Here is a 19,957-nt window from a genome sequence, read left to right as displayed (position 1 = left end):
AAACAGCTCTATCAAGTCCCCTCTCAACCTTCTACGCTCCAAAGAATAAAGATCTTTCTACTTTTCCTTGCCAGTTTTTTTTCCCCCTGAGGATCAGAAATGAATACGGCATGTTGGGCAGCCTATTACCTTGCATCTGTCCAAGTGGTCTTCAGTGAAGCAGCAGCCAGGCAGCTGTGGCCTGTTACGGCAACATTTGTGATCCAAAAGGCTACCAAGAGGGTCGGACAGTAGCGCTGAACAGATCATCTAATCACACATTTTGGACTTCAGACAATTTACAATTTTTTTAAAGATTAAGAAAATCATAGGGAGTGCTAATGGCACTATTTTGCCTGATTGCTCTGACCAGGCAAAGGGAGGGATGGCTTTTGAGTGCCTTTGGAAACATGACATAGCTTGAGTCAGCATTAGTGATTGAAATGGAAAACAAAGAAGTATAAAGTGACTGGAAAAAGTGAATCATAAAGCTGGAGCAAGAAAAGGGTTTTAAGCATTCCAGAGATTATTTTTTTTCTCTTTCACTGAAAAGGCTTTTGTTCAGCAAGGTTTCAGTTATAAAACTCCTTTTAAGTCAGGAATAAAAAAAATGGCATTGTTCGTAGAGAAGAAAACTCGAAGTACAGTTTAAAATGCATATGTTCATGTTAATGAACTGTAAACATATGGATGTCTCTGATTTTTTAAGCTTTTAAGAAATCTTGTTTGAAGGAATAAATGACTGAGCAAACCTAAAATTTGTTTTTAAGTAACACTAAAAATGTTACAAACAAGAGAAAATCTGCAGATGCTGGAAATCCAAAGCAACACACACAAAATGCTGAAGGAACTCAGCAGGCCAGGCAGCATCTATGGAAAAGAGTAAACAGTTGACCTTTTGGGCCAAGAACCTTCTTTAGAACTGGAAAGAAAAGGGAGAAGTCAGAATAAGAAGGTGAGGGAAGGGGAAGATGTATCAGGTGGCAGGTGATAGGTGAAACCAGCAGAAGGGGAAGGGGTGAAGTAAAGAGCTGGGAACTGTATTGGTGAGAGGTAAAGGGGAATCTGATAGGAAAGGACAGAAGACCATTGAAGAAAGGGAAGGGGAGGAGTACCAGAGGGAGAGTAGATGAGCAGGTAAGAAGAAAAGATGTGAGAGGGAAACAAGAGTGGGGAATGGTGCAGGAGAGAAGGTGGGGCAATTACCTGAAGTTTGAGAAATAAGTTGTTTATGCCATCAGATTGGAGGCTATCCAGACAGAATATAAGGTGTTGCTCCTCCAACCTGAGTGAGGCTTAATACTGGCAGTAGAGGAGGCCATGGACTGACATGTCGGAATGGGAATGGGAAGTAGAATTGAAATGAGTTGCCACCAGGAAATCTCGATCTTTGTGGCGGACGGAGCAAAGATGCTTGATGAAGCAGTCTCCCATTATATGTTGGGTCTCACAGATATACAGGAGGCCACACAGGGAGCACCAGATACAATAATTGACCCCAACAGACTCACAGGTGAATGGTAGTGAGGGAGGAGGTGTAGGGGCAGGTGTGACACTTGTTCATATTGCAAGGAGGGAGATCAGTGGGGTGGACAAATGGACAAGGAAGTCGCATCGGGAGTGATCCCTGCGGAAGGCAGAAAGTGGGGTGAGGGAGAGGGAATGATGTGCTTGGTGGTGGCATCCCATTGGCAGAAGTTAGTGATAAAAAGGTCCAGAGAAGGCGGAAGACCAGGACAGGGTGTTCATGAAGAGGAGGCGGACTGAAGACTGGAGAAGGGGTCATAGGTGCAGGCTAGAGAGTCCTTGCCAAAGATGTTGGCACGGAGTAGGAGGCAATGGAAGAAGAGCTTGGCGTCATGCCAGGTGCAGATCTCACTGAGGTGCGGGCGCAGGGGTATAAAGGTGGGGCCACTACCGAGGACAGAATGTTCTGCCTCAGATAGGGGAAGGTTAGAGGAAATTGTGAAGACTTGGCGTAGATGAGAGTTGGGATCGGAGGGGGAAGGGAGTTAGTAGTGTCTGAGGATGTTAGTTGGTTCACTTTGTTGCTATGCTTTAACACTCAGAAACAGAATTGGATTTAATATCACCGGCATATGTAGTGAAATTTGTTGTTTTGCGGCAGGAGTACATTGCAAAACATAATAAAAAACTACAAATTATAATAAGAAAATAGAATAAAAATTCGATTAAATAACTAGTGCAGAAAGAAGAAAAAAAGTGAGCTAGTGTAAATGGGTTCATTGTCCATTCAGAAATCTGATGGTGGAGGGATAGAAGTTGTTCCTAAAATGTTGAGTTTGTCGTCAGGCTCCTGGACTCCTTGATGGCAGCAATGATAAGAGGGCATTTCCTGGGTGATGGAGTCCAATAGTGGACGCTGTCTTCTTGAGGCATCGCTTTTTAAAGGTGTCCTCGCTGCAAGGGAGGCTAGTGCCCATGATAAAGCTGCCTGAGTTTACAACTTCTGCAGCTTCTTCTGGTCTTGTGCAGTGGCCCCTCTGTGCCAGGTGGTGATGCAGCCAGTTAGAATGCTCTCCGTGATACATCTGTTGAAATTTGCAAGAGTTTTTAGTGACATACCAAGTTTCCTCAATCACCTAATGAAATATAGCCGCTGTTGTGCCTTCTTTGTAGTCACATCATCCTGAAGAAGGGTCTGAGCTCAAAATGTTGACTGTTTATCCATTTCCATAGATGCTGCCTGACCTGCTGAGTTCCTGCAGCATTTTATGTGTGTTGCTTTGGATTTCCAGCATCTGCAGACTTTCTGGTCTTTATGAATTACATCAATGGGCTCAGGACAGTTCTGACATCAGCCTCTTTCTTCCCCTTCTCTATTTATCTCTCACCTCTGTATATTTCTCACTCCTCTCCCTGTTTTTCTATCAAAACCCCCTCTCTATTTCTCTCTTCCCCATCCCTCTCTCCTCCCCTCTGTCTCACACTTTAGAGCCATAGAACATTACAGCACAGAAACAGGCCTTTTGGCCCTTCTTGGCTGTGCTGAACCATTTTTCTGCCTAGTCCCACTGACCTGCACCTGGACCATATCCTTTCATACACCTCTCATCCATGTACCTGTCCAAGTTTTTCTTAAATGTTAAAAGTGAGCCCGCATTTACCACTTCATCTGGCAGCTCATTCTACACTCCCACCACTCTCTGTGTGAAGAAGCCCACCCTAATGTTCCCTTTAAACTTTTCCCCCTTTTTTTTCTCCCCTAGCATCAGTGGAAAAAGCCTGCTTGCACTCACTCTATCTATACCCATCATAATTTTATATACCTCTATCAAATCTCCCCTCATTCTTCTATGCTCCAGGGAATAAAGTCCTAACCTATTCAACCTTTCTCTGTAACTCAGTTTCTCAAGTCCCGGTAACATCCTTGTAAACTTTCTCTGCACGCTTTCAATCTTATTAATATCCTTTCTATAATTTGGTGACCAAAACTGTACACGGTACTCCAAATTCGGCCTCACCAATGCCTTATACAACCTCACCATAACATTCCAACTCTTATACTCAATACTTTGATTCATAAAGGCCAATGTACCAAAAGCTCTCTTTATGACCCTATCTACCTGTGACGACACTTTTAGGGAATTTTGTATCTGTATTCCCAGATCCCTCTGTTCTACTGCACTCCTCAGTGCCCTACCATTTACCTTGTATGTTCTACCTTGGTTTGTCCTTCCAAAGTGCAATACCTCACACTTTTCTGTATTAAACTCCATCTGCCACTTTTCTACCCATTTTCCCAGCTGGTCCAAATCCCTCTGCAAGCTTTGAAAACCTTCCTCACTGTCCACTACACCTCCAATTTTTGTATCATCAGCAAATTCACTGATCCAATTTACCACATTATCATCCAGATCATTGATATAGATGACAAATAACAATGGACCCAGCACTGATCCCTGTGGCACACCACTAGTCACAGGCCTCCACTCAGCGAAGTAATCCTCCACTACCACTCTCTGGCTTCTTCCATTGAGCCAATGTCTAATCCAATTTACTACCCCTCCATGTATACCTAGCGACTGAAACTTCCTAACTAACCTCCCATGTGGGACCTTGTCAGAGGCCTTACTGAAGTCCATGTAGACAACATCCACTGCCTTCCCTTCATCCACTTTCCTGGTAACCTCCTTGAAAAGCTCTAATAGATTGGTTAAACATGACCTGACCCGGCTGGTGGCGTAGTGGCATCAGCGCCGGTCTTCGGGACGCAAGGTCCTGATTTCGAATCCAGCCAGCCGGCTCCCCTACACGCTTTCCATCCGTGCTGGGTTACGAGCTGGTGATCTCTTTGGAAACTCACCCGGCAGAAAGCAATGGCAAACCACTGTGTAACTTGCCTCGTATGCGGTTCCCCACTACGTCAGAGAGGCGTGGAGGGAAATCATCCACTAACTGGAGAAACTCTGGATGCGACATACCTTTCCTTTCCTAAACATGACCTACCATGCACAAAGCCATGTTGACTCTCCCTAATAGCCCCTGTCCATCCAAATACTTGTAGATCTTATCTCTTAGTATTCCTTCCAATAATTTACCTACTATTGACATCAAATTTACTGGCCTATAATTTCCCAGATTACTTCTAGAGCCTTTTTTAAATAACGGAACAACATGAGCTATTCTCCAATCCTCCGGCACCTCACCCGTAGATACCGACATTTTAAATATGTCTGCCAGGGCCTCTGCAATTTCAACACTAGTCTCCTTCAGGGTCCAAAGGAATACCCTGTCAGGTCCTGGGGATTTTATCTACTTTGATTTGCCTCAAGATAGCAAGCACCTCCTCCTGCCCAATCTGTATAGGTTCCATGACCTCACTACTTGTTTGTCTTATTTCCATTGACTCCATGCCAGTTTCCTTAGTAAATAGAGATGCAAAAAAAACATTTAAGATCTCCCTCATTTCTTTTGGTTCCATACATAGCCGACCACTCTGATCTTTAAGAGGACCAATTTAGAGTATATAGAGGGACCAACTAGAGGGGATGCAATATTGGATCTCCTGTTAGGAAACGAATTAGGGCAAGTGACGGAAGTCTGTGTAGGGGAGCACTTTGGTTCCAGTGATCATAACACCATTAGTTTCAATTTGATCATGGACAAGGATAGATCTGGTCCTAGGGTTGAGGTTCTGAGCTGGAAGAAGGCCAAATTTGAAGAAATGAGAAAGGATCTAAAAAGCGTGGATTGGGACAGGTTGTTCTCTGGCAAAGATGTGATTGGTAGGTGAGAAGCCTTCAAAGGGGAAATTTTGAGAGTGCAGAGTTTGTATGTTCCTGTCAGGATTAAAGGCAAATCGAATAGGAATAAGGAACCTTGGTTCTCAAGGGATATTGCAACTCTGATAAAGAAGAAGAGGGAGTTGTATGAAATGTATAGGAAACAGGGGGTAAATCAGGTGCTTGAGGAGTATAAGAAGTGCAAGAAAGTACTTAAGAAAGAAATCAGGAGGGCAAAAAGAAGACATGAGGTTGCCTTGGCAGTCAAAGTGAAGGATAATCCAAAGAGCTTTTACAAGTATATTAAGAGCAAAAGGATTGTAAGGGATAAAATTGGTCCTCTTGAAGATCAGAGTGGTCGGCTTTGTGCGGAACCAAAGGAAATGGGGGAGATCTTAAATAGGTTTTTTGCGTCTGTATTTACTAAGGAAGCTGGCATGAAATCTATGGAATTGAGGGAATCAAGTAGTGAGACCATAGAAACTGTACAGATTGAAAAGGAGGAGGTGCTTGCTGTCTTGAGGAAAATTAAAGTGGTTAAATCCCCGGGATCTGACAGAGTGTTCCCTCGGACCTTGAAGGAGACTAGTGTTGAAATTGTGGGGGCCCTGGCAGAAATATTTAAAATGTTGCTGTCTACGGGTGAAGTGCCGGAGGATTGGAGAGTGGCTCATGTTGTTCCGTTGTTTAAAAAAGGATCGAAAAGTAATCCGGGAAATTTTAGGCCGGTGAGTTTAACGTCAGTTGTAGGTAAGTTATTGGAGGGAGTACTAAGAGACAGAATCTACAAGCATTTGGATAGACAGGGGCTTATTAGGGAGAGTCAACATGGTTTTGTGCGTGGTAGGTCATGTTTGACCAATCTGTTGGAGTTTTTCGAGGAGGTTACCAGGAAAGTGGATGAAGGGAAGGCAGTGGATATTGTCTACATGGACTTCAGTAAGGCCTTTGACAAGGTACCGCATGGGAGGTTAGTTAGGAAAATTCAGTCGCTAGGTATACATGGAGAGGTGGTAAATTGGATTAGACATTGGCTCGATGGAAGAAGCCAGAGAGTGGTGGTAGAGAATTGCTTCTCTGAGTGGAGGCCTGTGACTAGTGGTGTGCCACAGGGATCAGTGCTGGATCCATTGTTATTTGTCATCTATATCAATGATCTGGATGATAATGTGGTAAATTGGATCAGCAGGTTTGCTGATGATACAAAGATTGGAGGTGTAGTAGACAGTGAGGAAGGTTTTCAGAGCCTGCAGAGGTACTTGGACCAGCTGGAAAAATGGGTAGAAAAATGGCAGATGGAGTTTAATACTGACAAGTGTGAGGTATTGCACATTGGAAGGACAAACCAACGCAGAACATACAGGGTTAATGATAAGGCACTGAGGAGTGCGTGGAACAGAGGGATCTGGGAATACAGATACAAAATTCCCTAAAAGTGTCGTCACAGGTAGATAGGGTCGTAAAGAGAGCTTTTGGTACATTGGCCTTTATTAATCGAAGTATTGAGTATAAGAGCTGGAATGTTATGATGAGGTTGTATAAGGCATTGGTGAGGCCGAATCTGGAGTATTGTGTTCAGTTTTGGTCACCAAATTACAGGAAGGATATAAATAAGGTTGAAAGAGTGCAGAGAAGGTTTACAAGGATGTTGCCGGGACTTGAGAAACTCAGTTACAGAGAAAGATTGAATAGGTTAGGTCTTTATTCCCTGGAGTGTAGGAGAATGAGGGGAGATTTGATAGAGGTATATAAAATTATGATGGGTATAGATAGAGTGAATGCAAGCAGGCTTTTTCCACTGAGGCAAGGGGAGAAAAAAACCAGAGGACATGGGTTAAGGGTGAGGGGGGAAAAGTTTAAAGGGAACATTAGGGGGGGCTTCTTCACACAGAGAGTGGTGGGAGTATGGAATGAGCTGCAAGACGAGGTGGTAAATGCGGGTTCTTTTTTAACATTTAAGAATAAATTGGACAGATACATGGATGGGAGGTGTATGGAGGGATATGGTCCGTGTGCAGGTCAGTGGGACTAGGCAGAAAATGGTTTGGCGCAGCCAAAAAGGGCCAAAGGGCCTGTTTCTGTGCTGTAGTTTCTATGGTTCTATGGTTCTATCCCTTACTATCCTTTGCTCTCAATATACCTGTAGAAGCTCTTTGGATTATTCTTCACCTTGACTGCCAAAGCCACCTCATGTCTTCTTTTAGCCCTCCTGATTTCTTTCTTAAGTATTTTTTTGCACTTTTTATACTCCTCAAGCACCTTATTGGCTCCCTGTTTCCTATACATGTCATACATCTCTCTCTTCTTCTTTATCAGAGTTCCAATATCCCTTGAGAACCAAGGGTTCTTACGCTTATTCACTTTGCCTTTAATCTTGACAGGAACATACAAACCCTGCACTCTCAAAATTTCTCCTTTGAAGGCCTCCCACTTACCAATCCCCACATCATTTCCCCACATCCCCTCTCCCCACCCTGCCAACCTTCAGCTCCCAATTTCTGCCTTCTTAACTCATTCAGATCTTAAAATAGGCTTTTTGACTTTGTTTAAAAAGTGTGTTTAACAAAAATCACTGCCTAAAAGAAGTGCTGTCTTCATAGTTATTTGAATTATGTTAGCATTTAGCATAGAATTGAGTGCCGGAGCCAAAGCCATGTATACAAATCATGGTGTGGTTTGGCACACTACTCTGTATGCCATTGATTTTTCTTTCCCCAAAGAAAACAAAATATTCTTCAAAACAGTAATAAACCTTGAAATTTACTATCCTAACGGCCAACTATACTAACGGACAAATGATGCATTGTTTGAATGATTCAAGACAAAACTGTACTGTTCCAGTGTTGGCTCAATTGACATATGCATTAAGTTCATTGCGGATTGAGATAAGTTAGCAATAACCTACTTCTGGTAATTTCTCCATCCTCCCCCCTCTTTTCCCATTCTCCTTTCTGGCTCTTCTCTTACCCCTGCTCTTCTTACTTGCTTATCAGCTCTGTCTGGTGCCCCTCCCGTCTCCCTTTCTCCCATGGTCCACTCTCCTCTCCTTTAGGATTCCTTTTTCTTCTGTCCTTTTACTTCTTCCACCTATCACCTCTCAGCTGCTTACTTCATCCCCTCTCCCCCACTCAATACCTTCCCATCAGTTCGCCTCACCTATTATCTGCCAGCTTGTGCTCCTACTTCTCCCCCTCCCCACCCCACCTTTTTAAAAGGGCTTCTTCCCCCTTTCTTTCCAGTCCTGATGAAAGGTTTTTTCCCGAAACATCGACTGTTTATTTCTCTCCATATATGCTGGCTGACCTGCGAGGTTCTTCCAGCATTTTGTATGTTGCTCTAAATTTGCAGCGTCTGCAGAATCTCTTGTGTTTGTAATAAGGTAGTGCTAGGTTCACCTTGGTGTTAGTTGTGTCAGTTAATCTTGTAGCAGATATTAATTTGTTCATACAGTGGTATGCAAAGGTTTGGGCACCACTGGTCAAAATTTCTGTGACTGTGAATAGCTAAGCAAGTAAAAGATGACCTGATTTCCAAAAGGCATAAAGTTAAAGATGACACATTTCTTTACTATTTTAAGCAAGATTGCTTTTTTATTTCCATCTTTTACAGTTTCAAAATAACAAAAAAGGAAAAGGGTCTAAAGTAAAAGTTTGGGCACCCTGCATGGTCAGTACTTAGTAACACCCCCTCTGGCAAGTATCACAGCTTGTAAACACTTTCTGTAGCCAGCTAACAGTCTTTCAGTTCTTGTTTGGGGGATTTTCACCCATTCATCCTTGCAAAAGGCTTCTAGTTCTGTGAGATTCTTGGGCCATCTTGCATGCACTGCTCTTTTGAGGTCTATCCACGGATTTTTGATGATGTTTAGGTTGGGGGACTGTGAGGGCCATGGCAAAACCTTCAGCTTGCACCTCTTGAGGTAGTCCATTGTGGATTTTGAGGTGTGTTTAGGATCATTATCCTGTTGTAGAAGCCATCCTCTTTTCATCTTCAGCTTTTTAAAAGACGGTGTGATGTTTGCTTCCAGAATTTGCTGGTATTTAATTGAATTAATTCTTCCCTCTACCAGTGAAATGTTCCCCGTGCCACTGGCTGCAACACAAGCCCAAAGCATGATCAATCCACCCCTGTGCTTAACAGTTGAAGAGGTGTTCTTTTCATGAAATTCTGTGCACCCTTTTCTGTCCAAACATACCTTTACTCATTGCGGCCAATAAGTTCTATTTTAACTTCATCAGTCCACGGAACTTGTTTCCAAAATGCATCAGACTTGTTTAGATATTCCTTTGCCAACTTCTGATGCTGAATTTTGTGGTGAGGACGCACGAAAGGGTTTCTTCTGATGACTCTTCCATGAAGGTCATATTTGTGTAGGTGTCGCTGCACAGTAGAACAATGCACCGCCACTCCAGAGTCTGCTAAATCTTCCTGAAGGTCTTTTGCAGTCAAACGGGGGTTTTTTATTTGCCTTTCTAGCAATCCAATGAGCAGTTCTCTCAGAAAGTTTTCTTGGTCTTCCAGACCTCAACTTGACCTCCACCATTCCTGTTAACCGCCATTTCTTAATTACATTACGAACTGAGGAAACTGCTACCTGAAAACGCTTTGCTATTTTCTTACAGTCTTCTCCTGCTTTGTGGGCATCATTTATTTTAATTTTCAGAGTGCTAGGTAGCTGCTTAGAGGAGCCCATGGCTGCTGATTGTTGGGACAAGGTTTGAGGAGTCAGGGTATTTATAAAGCTTTAAAATTTGCATCACCTAGCCTTTCCTAACAGTGATTGTGAACAAGCCATAGCCCTAGCTATTATCTGAGAGCACAGATCTCTTGGGGTGCTCAATCTTTTGCATGGTGCTCCTTTCCTTTTTTTCACTCTAAAATTTTACAAGACAAAAATAATACACTAATCTTGCTTAAAATTTTGAAAAGAATGTTTTATCTTTAACTTTATGACTTTTGGAGATCAGTCCATCTTCTACTCACTTAACTATTCACAGTAACAGAAATTTTCACCGGGGTGCCCAAACTTTTGCATGCCACTCTAGGCCAGTGAAAGGAGGGTGAAAGAAATGAGTACTTCTCCATGATGAGTGTTCAATGTTGACTTATGGAAAAAGATCAGATGTTTTGGTGAAGATGCCATTGGTTTCCTGTGTAAATATATTGGAATTTAGTGTGAATATGCAATTGTTTAATAGTTTTGTGAAGTTGAGGGAAGAATTGGGAGTTTACTATATGAAGAACTGCAACTTGAATGAGCTTGTGAAGAGAGCTTGATGTTCATAGAAATGATACACTGCTGTCATCACTTGTCTTATGCGAACAGGAGATTATGATGAATTGGAGATTCTGTGGTTGGGGTACCATGTGGGAACTGTAAGAATCAGGAGTCCTGAATGGTCTTTTTCTTAAAATAGCCATTAACTTGGATTTTGAAATGATTTGCAACTAGTTTGTCATCTGGAATTTTGGATGTAAATTTCAATCTTAAAAATGCATGGCAAGTCTTCTGTTTTATGTTTGTGTCAGGGTTTCTGTGAAGTACTAATGCAGTGCAGCCAGTTTGTAATCTTAGTACCTCAGCACATTAAATCATTTTTGTTACAGCAATTCAATCTAAACAAAAAGCAACCAAAACACTTAACTGAAGCATATTTTACACAAACTGATTGCTTCTATAGAATGACCTGCTTGCTGACTCTAGATTAGATTTAGCTGGGAAGTTGACAATATTTATGCAATAGTGGGGATAATTAAAGGGTGTTTATGCCCAGGTTCAAAAACATACTCTACAGTGAAATTTGAAATAATTATAAAATGAGAGTGAATGGAAATTAGTGGAATTAATTATAAATTTATCTGGAGGGAAGAGATTTGAAACTATGCATATTGTAAATAATGGAGGTGGTAGGAAGGATTTTGCTGCAATGGTGAGATCAGAGATTGGGAGCTGATGGTTTATTGGTCTGAACTGTGACAAGCCTCTTTTTGCAGTTATAATTTGAAAACATGACACACGATACAACATTATCTTTTAAAGAAGTAGGTTGTAATAATGAGATTGCCTTTGAAGCAATTGTAGTAATTTTTAAAATCAGCATTACAATGAATAGTTTAAAAGATGGTGGATTCACCAACACCAAGAGATTTTTCTTACCCCTTGCCAGGCAGATGAATAGTTTTCTTTTCTGAATCTGCAGCCTGGTTTTCCTGTTGCTTGCTTGTTCTCCAGATTCCTTGGCCTGAGTATTCGTGGTATTGAAGAGAACAGCCGTTCAAGAAAGGAGAACCTGCTCCAGGAGAATGAATGTATCATCAGAATCAATGAATGTGATTTAACAGACAAGACCTTTGTTCAGTAAGTGTGACCATTTCTCAACCTCTGTGACTCTAGCTTTCCCTGAAAGGTCTAACTTGGTGAACAAAACAAGCTATTATGATGTATTTACTTTACCTACTGTATTAGTGATACAGTACGGATAGGTTCTTCTACCCTTTGCCCCAGCACCGCCCGACAACCTCAATTTAACCCTAACCTAACCATGGGACAATTTACAATGACCAATTATCCTACCTGGTACATCTTTAGACTATGGGAGGAAACACTATTGTTCTTATATGGTAAAGCCTACAAAAAGTAGTGGATATAGCCTAGTCCATCACGGGTAAAGCCCTCCCCACCATTGATCACATCTACGTGGAGCGCTGGCGTAGGAAAGCAGCGTCCATCATCAGTGGCCCTCCCCATCCAGGCTATGCTTTCTTCTCGCTGCTGCCACTAGGAGGAAGGTACAGGAGAATCAAGGCCAGAACCACCATGTTCAGAAGTAGTTATTAACCCTCAGCCATCAGGCTCATGAATCAGAAGGGATAACTTCACTCGCCCCAGCACTGAAGTGTTCCCACTGAACTAGACTCACTTTCACCTTGTGTTCTCTATTTATTGCTTATTTATTTATTATTTTTTTTTTCTCTTTCTCTTTGAATTTGCAGTCTGTTGTTTTTGCATGTTGGTTGTTGGTGCTCTGTTGGGTGTGGTCATGCACTGACTTGCATTGTGTGTTTCTTGTATTTACTGTGAATACTGTGAGAAAATAAATCTCAGCACTGTAAATGGTGACATACAGTGCCTATAAAAAATATTCACTCCACTTGGAAGTTTTCATGTTTTATTGTTTTACAACATTGAATCACGATGAATTTAATTTGGTTTTTTTTTGACACTGATCAACAGAAAAAGACTCTTCTGTGTCAAAGTGAAAACAGATCTCTACAAAGTGATCTAAATCAATTACAAATATAAAACACAAAATAATTGATTGCATAAGTATTTACCCCCTTTAGTATGACACACCAAATCATCACTGGTATAGCCAATTGGTTTTAGAGGTCACACAATTAGTTAAATGGAGACTGCGCTGTGTACAATCAAGGTATTTTAATTGTTTGTAGTAAAATACACCTGTATCTGGAAGGTCCAACTGCTAATGAGTCAGTATCCTAGCAAAAACTACACCATGAAGACAAAAGAACACTCCAAGCAACTCCACGAAATGGTTATTGAAAAGCACAGGTCAGGAGATTGATACAAGAAAATTTCCAAGTCACTGAATATCCCTTGGAGTACAGTTAAGTCAATCATCTAGAAATGGAAAGAATATGGCACAGCTTTAAATCTGCCTTGAGCATGTCATCCTCAAAAACTGAGTGACCATGCAAGAAAGGGTCTAGTGAGGGAGGCCACCAAGAGACAATGAGAACTCTGGAGGAGCTACAAGCCTGTGTGGCTGAGATGGGAGAGAGTGCACACACAACAATTGTTGTCTGGGTGCTTCACCAGTTGCAGCTTTATGGGAAAGTAGCAAAGAGAAAGCCACTGGTGAAAAACAGTCACATGAAATCTCGGCTAGAGTTTACCTGAAGGCAGGGAGGAGATTCTGAAGTCAGCTAGAAGAAGATTCTATGATCTGATGAAACCAGAACTGAGATTTCTGGCCATCAGACTAAACATTATGTTTGGCATGAGCCAAACACTGCACATCATCAAAAACACATCACCTCTACCATGAAGCATGGTGATAGCTGCATCATGCTGTAGGGATACTTCACTACAGCAGGTCCTGGAAGTTTTGTGAAGGTAGAGGGTAAAATGAATACAGCAAAATACAGGGAAATCCTGAAGGAAAATCTGAAGCAGTCTGCAAGAGAACTGCGGCTTGGGAGAAGATTTGTTTTCCAGCAAGACGATGACCCCTAGCATAAAGCCAAAGCTACACAGGAATGGCTTAAAAACAAGTTAATGTCCTGGAGTGACCAAGTCATAGTCTAGATCTCAAACCAATTGAGAATTTGTGTCTTGACTTGAAAAAAGCTGTTCACTCATGCTCCCCGTACAATCTGACAGAGTTTGAGCTGCTTTGTAAAGAAGAATGGGGAAAAATTGCAGTGTCGAGATGTGCAAAGATGATAGAGACCTATCCACACAGACTCAAGGCTGTAATTACTGCCAAAGGTGCATCTACTAAATACTGACTTGAAGGGGGTGAATAATTATGCAAATAATTATTTTGTGTTTTATATTTGTTATTAATTTAGGTCACTTTGTAGAGATCTGTTTCCACTTTGATAAAAGAGTCTGTTTCTGTTGATTAGTGTAAAAAAATCCAAGTGAAATACACTGTGATTCAATGTTGTAGAACAATAAAGCATGAAAACTTCCAAGGGGGGATGAATTCTTTTTATAGGCACTGTATATGTACTTTGACAGTAAATTTACTTTGAACCTTTTAACTTTGAAACCAGAGTGCCTGAGGAAAACCCACAGGGAGGGTGTACAGACTCCTTACAATGACATTGGAATTGAACTCCAATGGCCAGATGTGTAATAACTTTGCTACACTGCTGTGGCACCTATTGATGTTGGATTTCTTTTTGGATGATTGGTTATTTTTGATATTCTTCAATTGATGAAGAAAGGACTGAAGAATGTATGTAGCCTAGTTAAAAAATCATAAAATTCTGGAAGTATATAGCAGGTCATGCAATGTCTGGAGAGAGAGGCAGGATTAATATTTATAATTTCTGATGAAGGTTGATTGACCTGAAGCATTAACTCTGAGTCACCCTCTACAGATGCTGTCTGACCAACTGGGTACTTCCAATATTTTCTGTTTTCATTTCCAGGTTTTCAGTGTCTACAGTTTATTTGCCTTTTTGGTTTTCACAGTCTTTATTTTCTTATTCATTTTTGGAATCTGGGCTTCACTGATGAAGTCAGAATTGATTGCCAGCCCTAATTTTCTTAGAGAAGGGGTGGCAAGCCAACATCTTGAACTGCTGAGCCCTTATCCCAGTGTTGTAAGGTATGGGATTTCAGGATTTAAACACGATGATGATGGAAGACTGCCGATATACTGTACTTCCAAGACAGTGGTGTGCATCTGCAGGTTGTGTGTTCCCATGCACGTGATGCCTTTGTCCTTTTTTGGTGGTAGAAACCACAGGTTTGTGAGATGTTGTCACAGCAGCTGACGTGTAAAGCAGTGCATTTTGTAGATAGTACACTTCTATAGCAGTACTCTGCATTCTATTTAGCTCAGCTGGTATTTGCCCCATTATATACTCCATATGAATCGTATTCCACAGCTAATTAATTTTCTACTCCATCCCTGTCCCATATCAGCCTCAGGCCACTCCTTAAATGCTTCAATGCTCTCCTTTATATTTTTATTACTCTAGCTGTTTTTGTGCCAGAAGCTTTATCCTTGCACTTGAATATGGAATGCTTTGTTTAGATGGCAGGCAAACAAAAGCTTTTCACTGTATGTGACAATAATAAATCAATTATTAATGAATTACTTATTCCACAATCTTAATGTATTTGATCTGAAGACTCCATATATTTGTGTAGGACCCTAAGGTATTACAAAATGCTGCATACTTAATGTAGTATGACTCCTGTAAGACATAACAGTCAATTGCATGTGGTCAACTTTTAATGGCTAGTGCACCCATTTTTAAAAGAAAAAAAAATTCTACTCCATAAACTATTGCACATGTCAATCTTGGAATATTGAGTGATTTTCAGAGTTCCCATTGTATGGTAAAGGTGTATCCTGATTTAATCCTTTTATGGTTCTTTGAAGATTTATATTCCACTTCTAGACTTGCGAAGAATGAAAGCTGCATAACTCTACCTAGTCTATCAACTCCTTTGTTCATTTGCATATCTAAACTGAACAATATTGTAACCTCCTTTATTCAGGGGAGTACTAGCCAGATCTATTTACTAGAATTTGTATTTTGTATTGAGTCATAAGTTAGAATGACACCTGGACAGTGAGATATCTGCATTTGAGCACCATGGCTCAAAGTCTGGAGACTCTGACCAGATTGCCAAATCTTAGTTTGTTACTGACAGAGGTACCAAGCTGAGTATCTTTTGCTCCTTCTCAGGTATATGCGGAAAGTCACTAGAGCAAACTGCTGTGATGAACACTGCTCTTGTGCACCTCCTAACAACTGGTTCATCAGCTTGAAAATGCCTAAACTCTGTCAGTCCAAAGATGTTTCCTGTTTGTAGGGGTGAGGGAACAAATCAATTAGAGGGAAAAATCAACACATTTCAAAAATGTGGGAAGCATTTAGTTGGAAACTTTTGTATTTTTATCCTTCATCTCTTTTAATTTTGTTTTGCAGAGCACAAGAGGTTTTCCGAAACGCATTGCAATTTCCTGCTGTTGAACTCCAGATAGTTCCAAGTTATAACAAAGAACTCTATGAAAAATTTGCAATTGGGTCTATTCTGAGCCAAATTCGTGACGATGATTCAAAATCCAAGGTTCCTTCTTCAGTGCGTTCCAAGCCAGGTGGCAAACCTGCAGATGCGGTTTATCCCAATAATGCTGAGAGTAGCTCGCCACCGATTTCAAAGAAGCTCAGTAGTCCAAAACAGTTAAGGAGCAATAACCACTTAATGCATACCAGGAAAGCATCTTCACCAACATCACTTGGGGGACCTGGGATCAAAAAGCAAGGAAAAAAGATCAAAATCGATTTGAAAAAAGGTATTTTTGCATTAAAATTTTGGAGAAAATTGAATATTTTGAATTATAATTAGTGCATTGGAGTCCCATAAACAATGTGTTGATGATCATTTATTCTCTATTAGTGCTGGCTGAGTGTTATGTATTGTCCTTAATCAATTCTGTTCTGAAAGGACAGGACATGTCTCAGTCCAATATCTTAGCCAAAAGACTGAACGTTTTACAGTTTGCCACTCCTTTTTTTTGCACTAGGATGTTAGATGAGATTTTGTGCACAAGTTTCCAGAGCTGAACAACCCTTTTTAAGCAAGATGGCACCAAGGAATCATGGCGACGTTCTGCAGGCTACATACAATATTTCCACGTCTTTCATTGATTCTATTATGCTCATAATTCTATTATCAATTTATTGAGTATGCCCACAAGAAAATGATTCTCATGGTTGTATATGGTGACATATATGTACTTTGATAATAAATTTCCTTTGAACTTTGACTAATACCATCAAGCTGTAGCGAAAAGTGGGAAGACACTGTTCTATTCCCTTTGATTTATTCCAAAGTAATCTCGGTTCCACCTCAGCAAATCCTAAGGGATATAATGCTATCCTTCAGTGATTCTAATGGGGTTTATGTTTAATGTGTAAATTTTTCCTAAACTGCAGGAATACATTATAAACCTCTAATGATGTTCAAAGTTCAACATAAATTTATTATGTTAAGTGTGTATTAAATTATACGTAAACAAAGACTAACAAACACCAATAGGCAATCTTCAAAATGAAGACAAGTTGTACAAATTAAAATACTTTTGAGAACTTGAGTTGTAAAGAGTCCCTGAAAGTTAGTCTGTAGATAGTAGAACAGTTCAGAATAGTGGTGATTGAAGTTACTCTTGCCAGCTTGGGAGCCTGATGGTTGTAAGGTAATAACTGTTCCTGAGCCTGGTGGTGTAGGACCTAAGGCTTCTGTACGAACACACCCACCCAAGGGTGTCAGTGGTTCTCATTGCTCCCAATGGATGCGCACACACACCTCCTACCTGATGGTAGTAGTGAGCAAAGAGCATTTATAAGGCAGCATTGTTCATTCAGTAAAATACAGAGAGGAGGATAGTGGCATATAGGAATTCCTTACGTAAAATTAATCTGAGGCACCTGCAGCATTGTTTCTCACTTTGATCAATTAAGGTATTGTCATTATAAAATACCCAAATAATAAAATACATTTCTTATTCCCTTGCACTTTGTAAAGTGAAAAATCTGTATTACATTAACGAGTATTTCTAATTTAACTAAACAAGGCATGTTTTGTACTCTGTGAGTGAACCTTTCACAAAGGTAGAAAACTGAGCTCCAATGCAATACACTTGGATTACCATAACAATATTAAGGCACCTATTCTTTGACACCTGTGATTCGTAAAATGTCGTCTCATCACTAATAACAAGTTGAATTTTTGTCCTGACCAGGTCATTGTTACTTGAAACACTTCCACTAAACTATTTACCTTGGTCCTTTATCCCCTTCTATATTTCACATCTTGTGACTCCTATTTCCCAGCTAATTTTAGCCTGCTCCCCAAGCAATTCCTGGCCCTATTCAGTGGCAGCTTTTTGATCTTGTCTCCTGTGTTTTCTCTGTATCCTGAAGATAAAGACGTCTTATTCGCATCTTCATTTGTCATTTCCAAAATGTAAATGGATAATCGATAACCCATGGGTCAACAAAAATGTAAGGTTGAGGTTACTATTAGATAGCCATAATCTTACTTAATAGCAGAACAGTCCTTGAGTGGCCTCCTCCTGCTCCTAATTCATAAGAGCATAAAAAACAAATTTTGAGAAGGCCTCTTTTTGACTTGGGTCTATTTCATTATAAAGACCATCCTTGGAAATCTCTTTATTTTTCTAAACTGGAAGATGAAAGTGGCTGATGCTGAGTTTCAGGTAAGACATTAAAATGAGGCTTGATCTGGACCAATGGGTAGATGAGAAAATTTCTGTAATATTATTTTCTTTGTCCCTGGTATTAGTCAACCAACTGAACTGCATATTGCTGTTTGTGGAATTTGCTGTGCACATTTTTTTGTAATAAGGCATTACCTACATTTCTAAAATAAAAAGAGAAAATACTGAACATGTTCAGTGGAATAAACAACATGGAGGGAGAAGTTGTATCAACAATTCATGTCAATGACATTTTACTGGATGGGGAAAAAGAGCTGCAGATGCTGTAAATCTGAAATGACGGTTAGAAGCGCACAAAGGGCCAGGCAGCATCTGTGGAGAGAGAAGAAAAACAGAATTAGCATTTCAGAACATAATTTCTGATAAAGGGCCATTGACTTGTCAAGTATTCCCAACATTTTCTGCTTTATTTGACATGTGAGAAAAAATTAGACTGAAGATGCAGACAGAGGCATGTTTGTGTGAGGGGGGAAATTGGAGGTAAAAGCACCAGGAAAATCTGAAGTACATTTAAAGACAGGAGAGGTTGAAGAGTCAAATGGAGGTAACAATAAAGCAAGAACAGAAACCATAAGGTAGATCAGAATTAGGTGTTTGGGAAAATTAGAGTCGTTGTACAAAACTAATGAATGCAATGTAGGGCTCAGCAAATGATATTAAACCAGGCTGCTATTCTTTGAGGTTATATTTGAATGCAAGCAGTATGCAGGATAAGGTAGATAAACTCGTAGCACAGTTTGACGTGTGACGTTGTGGCATCATAGAATCATGGCTGAAAGAAGATTAAACGTAGCTGGGAGCTTAATGTCCAAGGATACGCATTGTTTCAAAAGGACAGAAGTTGCCTTGGATACTATGGAGGCTAGTGCTCATGACGGAGATGCCTAATTTTACAATTTTCTGCAGCTTACTTCAATCCTATGCAGTAGTTTCCCCATACCAGACAGTGATGCAGCCAGTCAGAATGCTCACCATGGTACATCTGTAGACATTTTGAGAGGTTTAGGTGACAAACAAAATCTCCTCAAACTCCTAATGAAACACAGCTGCTGTCTTGCCTTCTTTATAGCTGCATCGATATGTTGGGTCCAGGTTCAGTCCTTAATGATATTGACACCCAGGAACTTGAAATTGCTTAGTATCTCCACTTCTGATTCCTCTATGAGGAGTGGTTCATGGTTCCTTGCCTACCTTTTCTGAAGTCTACAATCAGCTCTTTGGTCTTACTGACGCTGAGTGCAAGGTTGTTGCTGTGACTCCACCCAACTAGCTACTATACCTCATTCTCTTGTCACCATCTGAGATCCTAATAGCAATGATTGTCTCATCAGCAAATATATAGATGGTATTTGAGCTATGCCTTGCCACACAGTTATGGGTGTAGAGAGAGTAGAGCAGTGGGCTTAGCACACATCCTTGAACTGCGTCAGTGTTGATTGTCAGTGAGGTGGAGATGTTATTACCAATCTGAACAGATCGTGGTTTTCTGGTTAGGGTCAAGGTTCCAGTTGCAGAGGGAAGTACGGCGACCAAGGTCCTGTAGTTTTTGAATCAGGACTGTAGGGATTATGGTGTTAACTGCTGAGCTATGGTCAATAAACAGCACCCTGACATAGGTATTTGTATTGTCCAGATGATCCAAGGCCGCATGGAGTGCCTTGAGATTGCATCTGTGGTAGACCTATTGTGGTGATAGGCAAATTGCAGTGGGACCAGGTC

At 40.7% G+C, this 19,957-nt stretch overlaps 1 protein-coding gene across 4 annotated transcripts in view; it reads left to right on the top strand.

The window, feature by feature from the left end:
• The window catches only part of LOC134348367 (partitioning defective 3 homolog B-like), a 1,227,036-nt gene that overhangs the window by 548,211 nt on the left and 658,868 nt on the right, over window positions 1–19,957 (top strand). For all 4 annotated transcript variants that reach the window (XM_063051617.1, XM_063051616.1, XM_063051618.1 and 1 more), the window contains 2 exons: window positions 11,458–11,583; window positions 15,924–16,291. In XM_063051617.1, coding sequence (XP_062907687.1) covers window positions 11,458–11,583; window positions 15,924–16,291 — 494 coding nt within the window. The remainder of the gene's footprint in view (window positions 1–11,457; window positions 11,584–15,923; window positions 16,292–19,957) is intronic.

Source organism: Mobula hypostoma, chromosome 6 (genome assembly GCF_963921235.1).
Source record: "Mobula hypostoma chromosome 6, sMobHyp1.1, whole genome shotgun sequence".
Classification (NCBI taxonomy): Eukaryota; Metazoa; Chordata; class Chondrichthyes; order Myliobatiformes; family Myliobatidae; genus Mobula; species Mobula hypostoma.
Note: the sequence above shows the minus strand (reverse complement) of the source record. Positions and strands in the feature narration are given on the sequence as shown.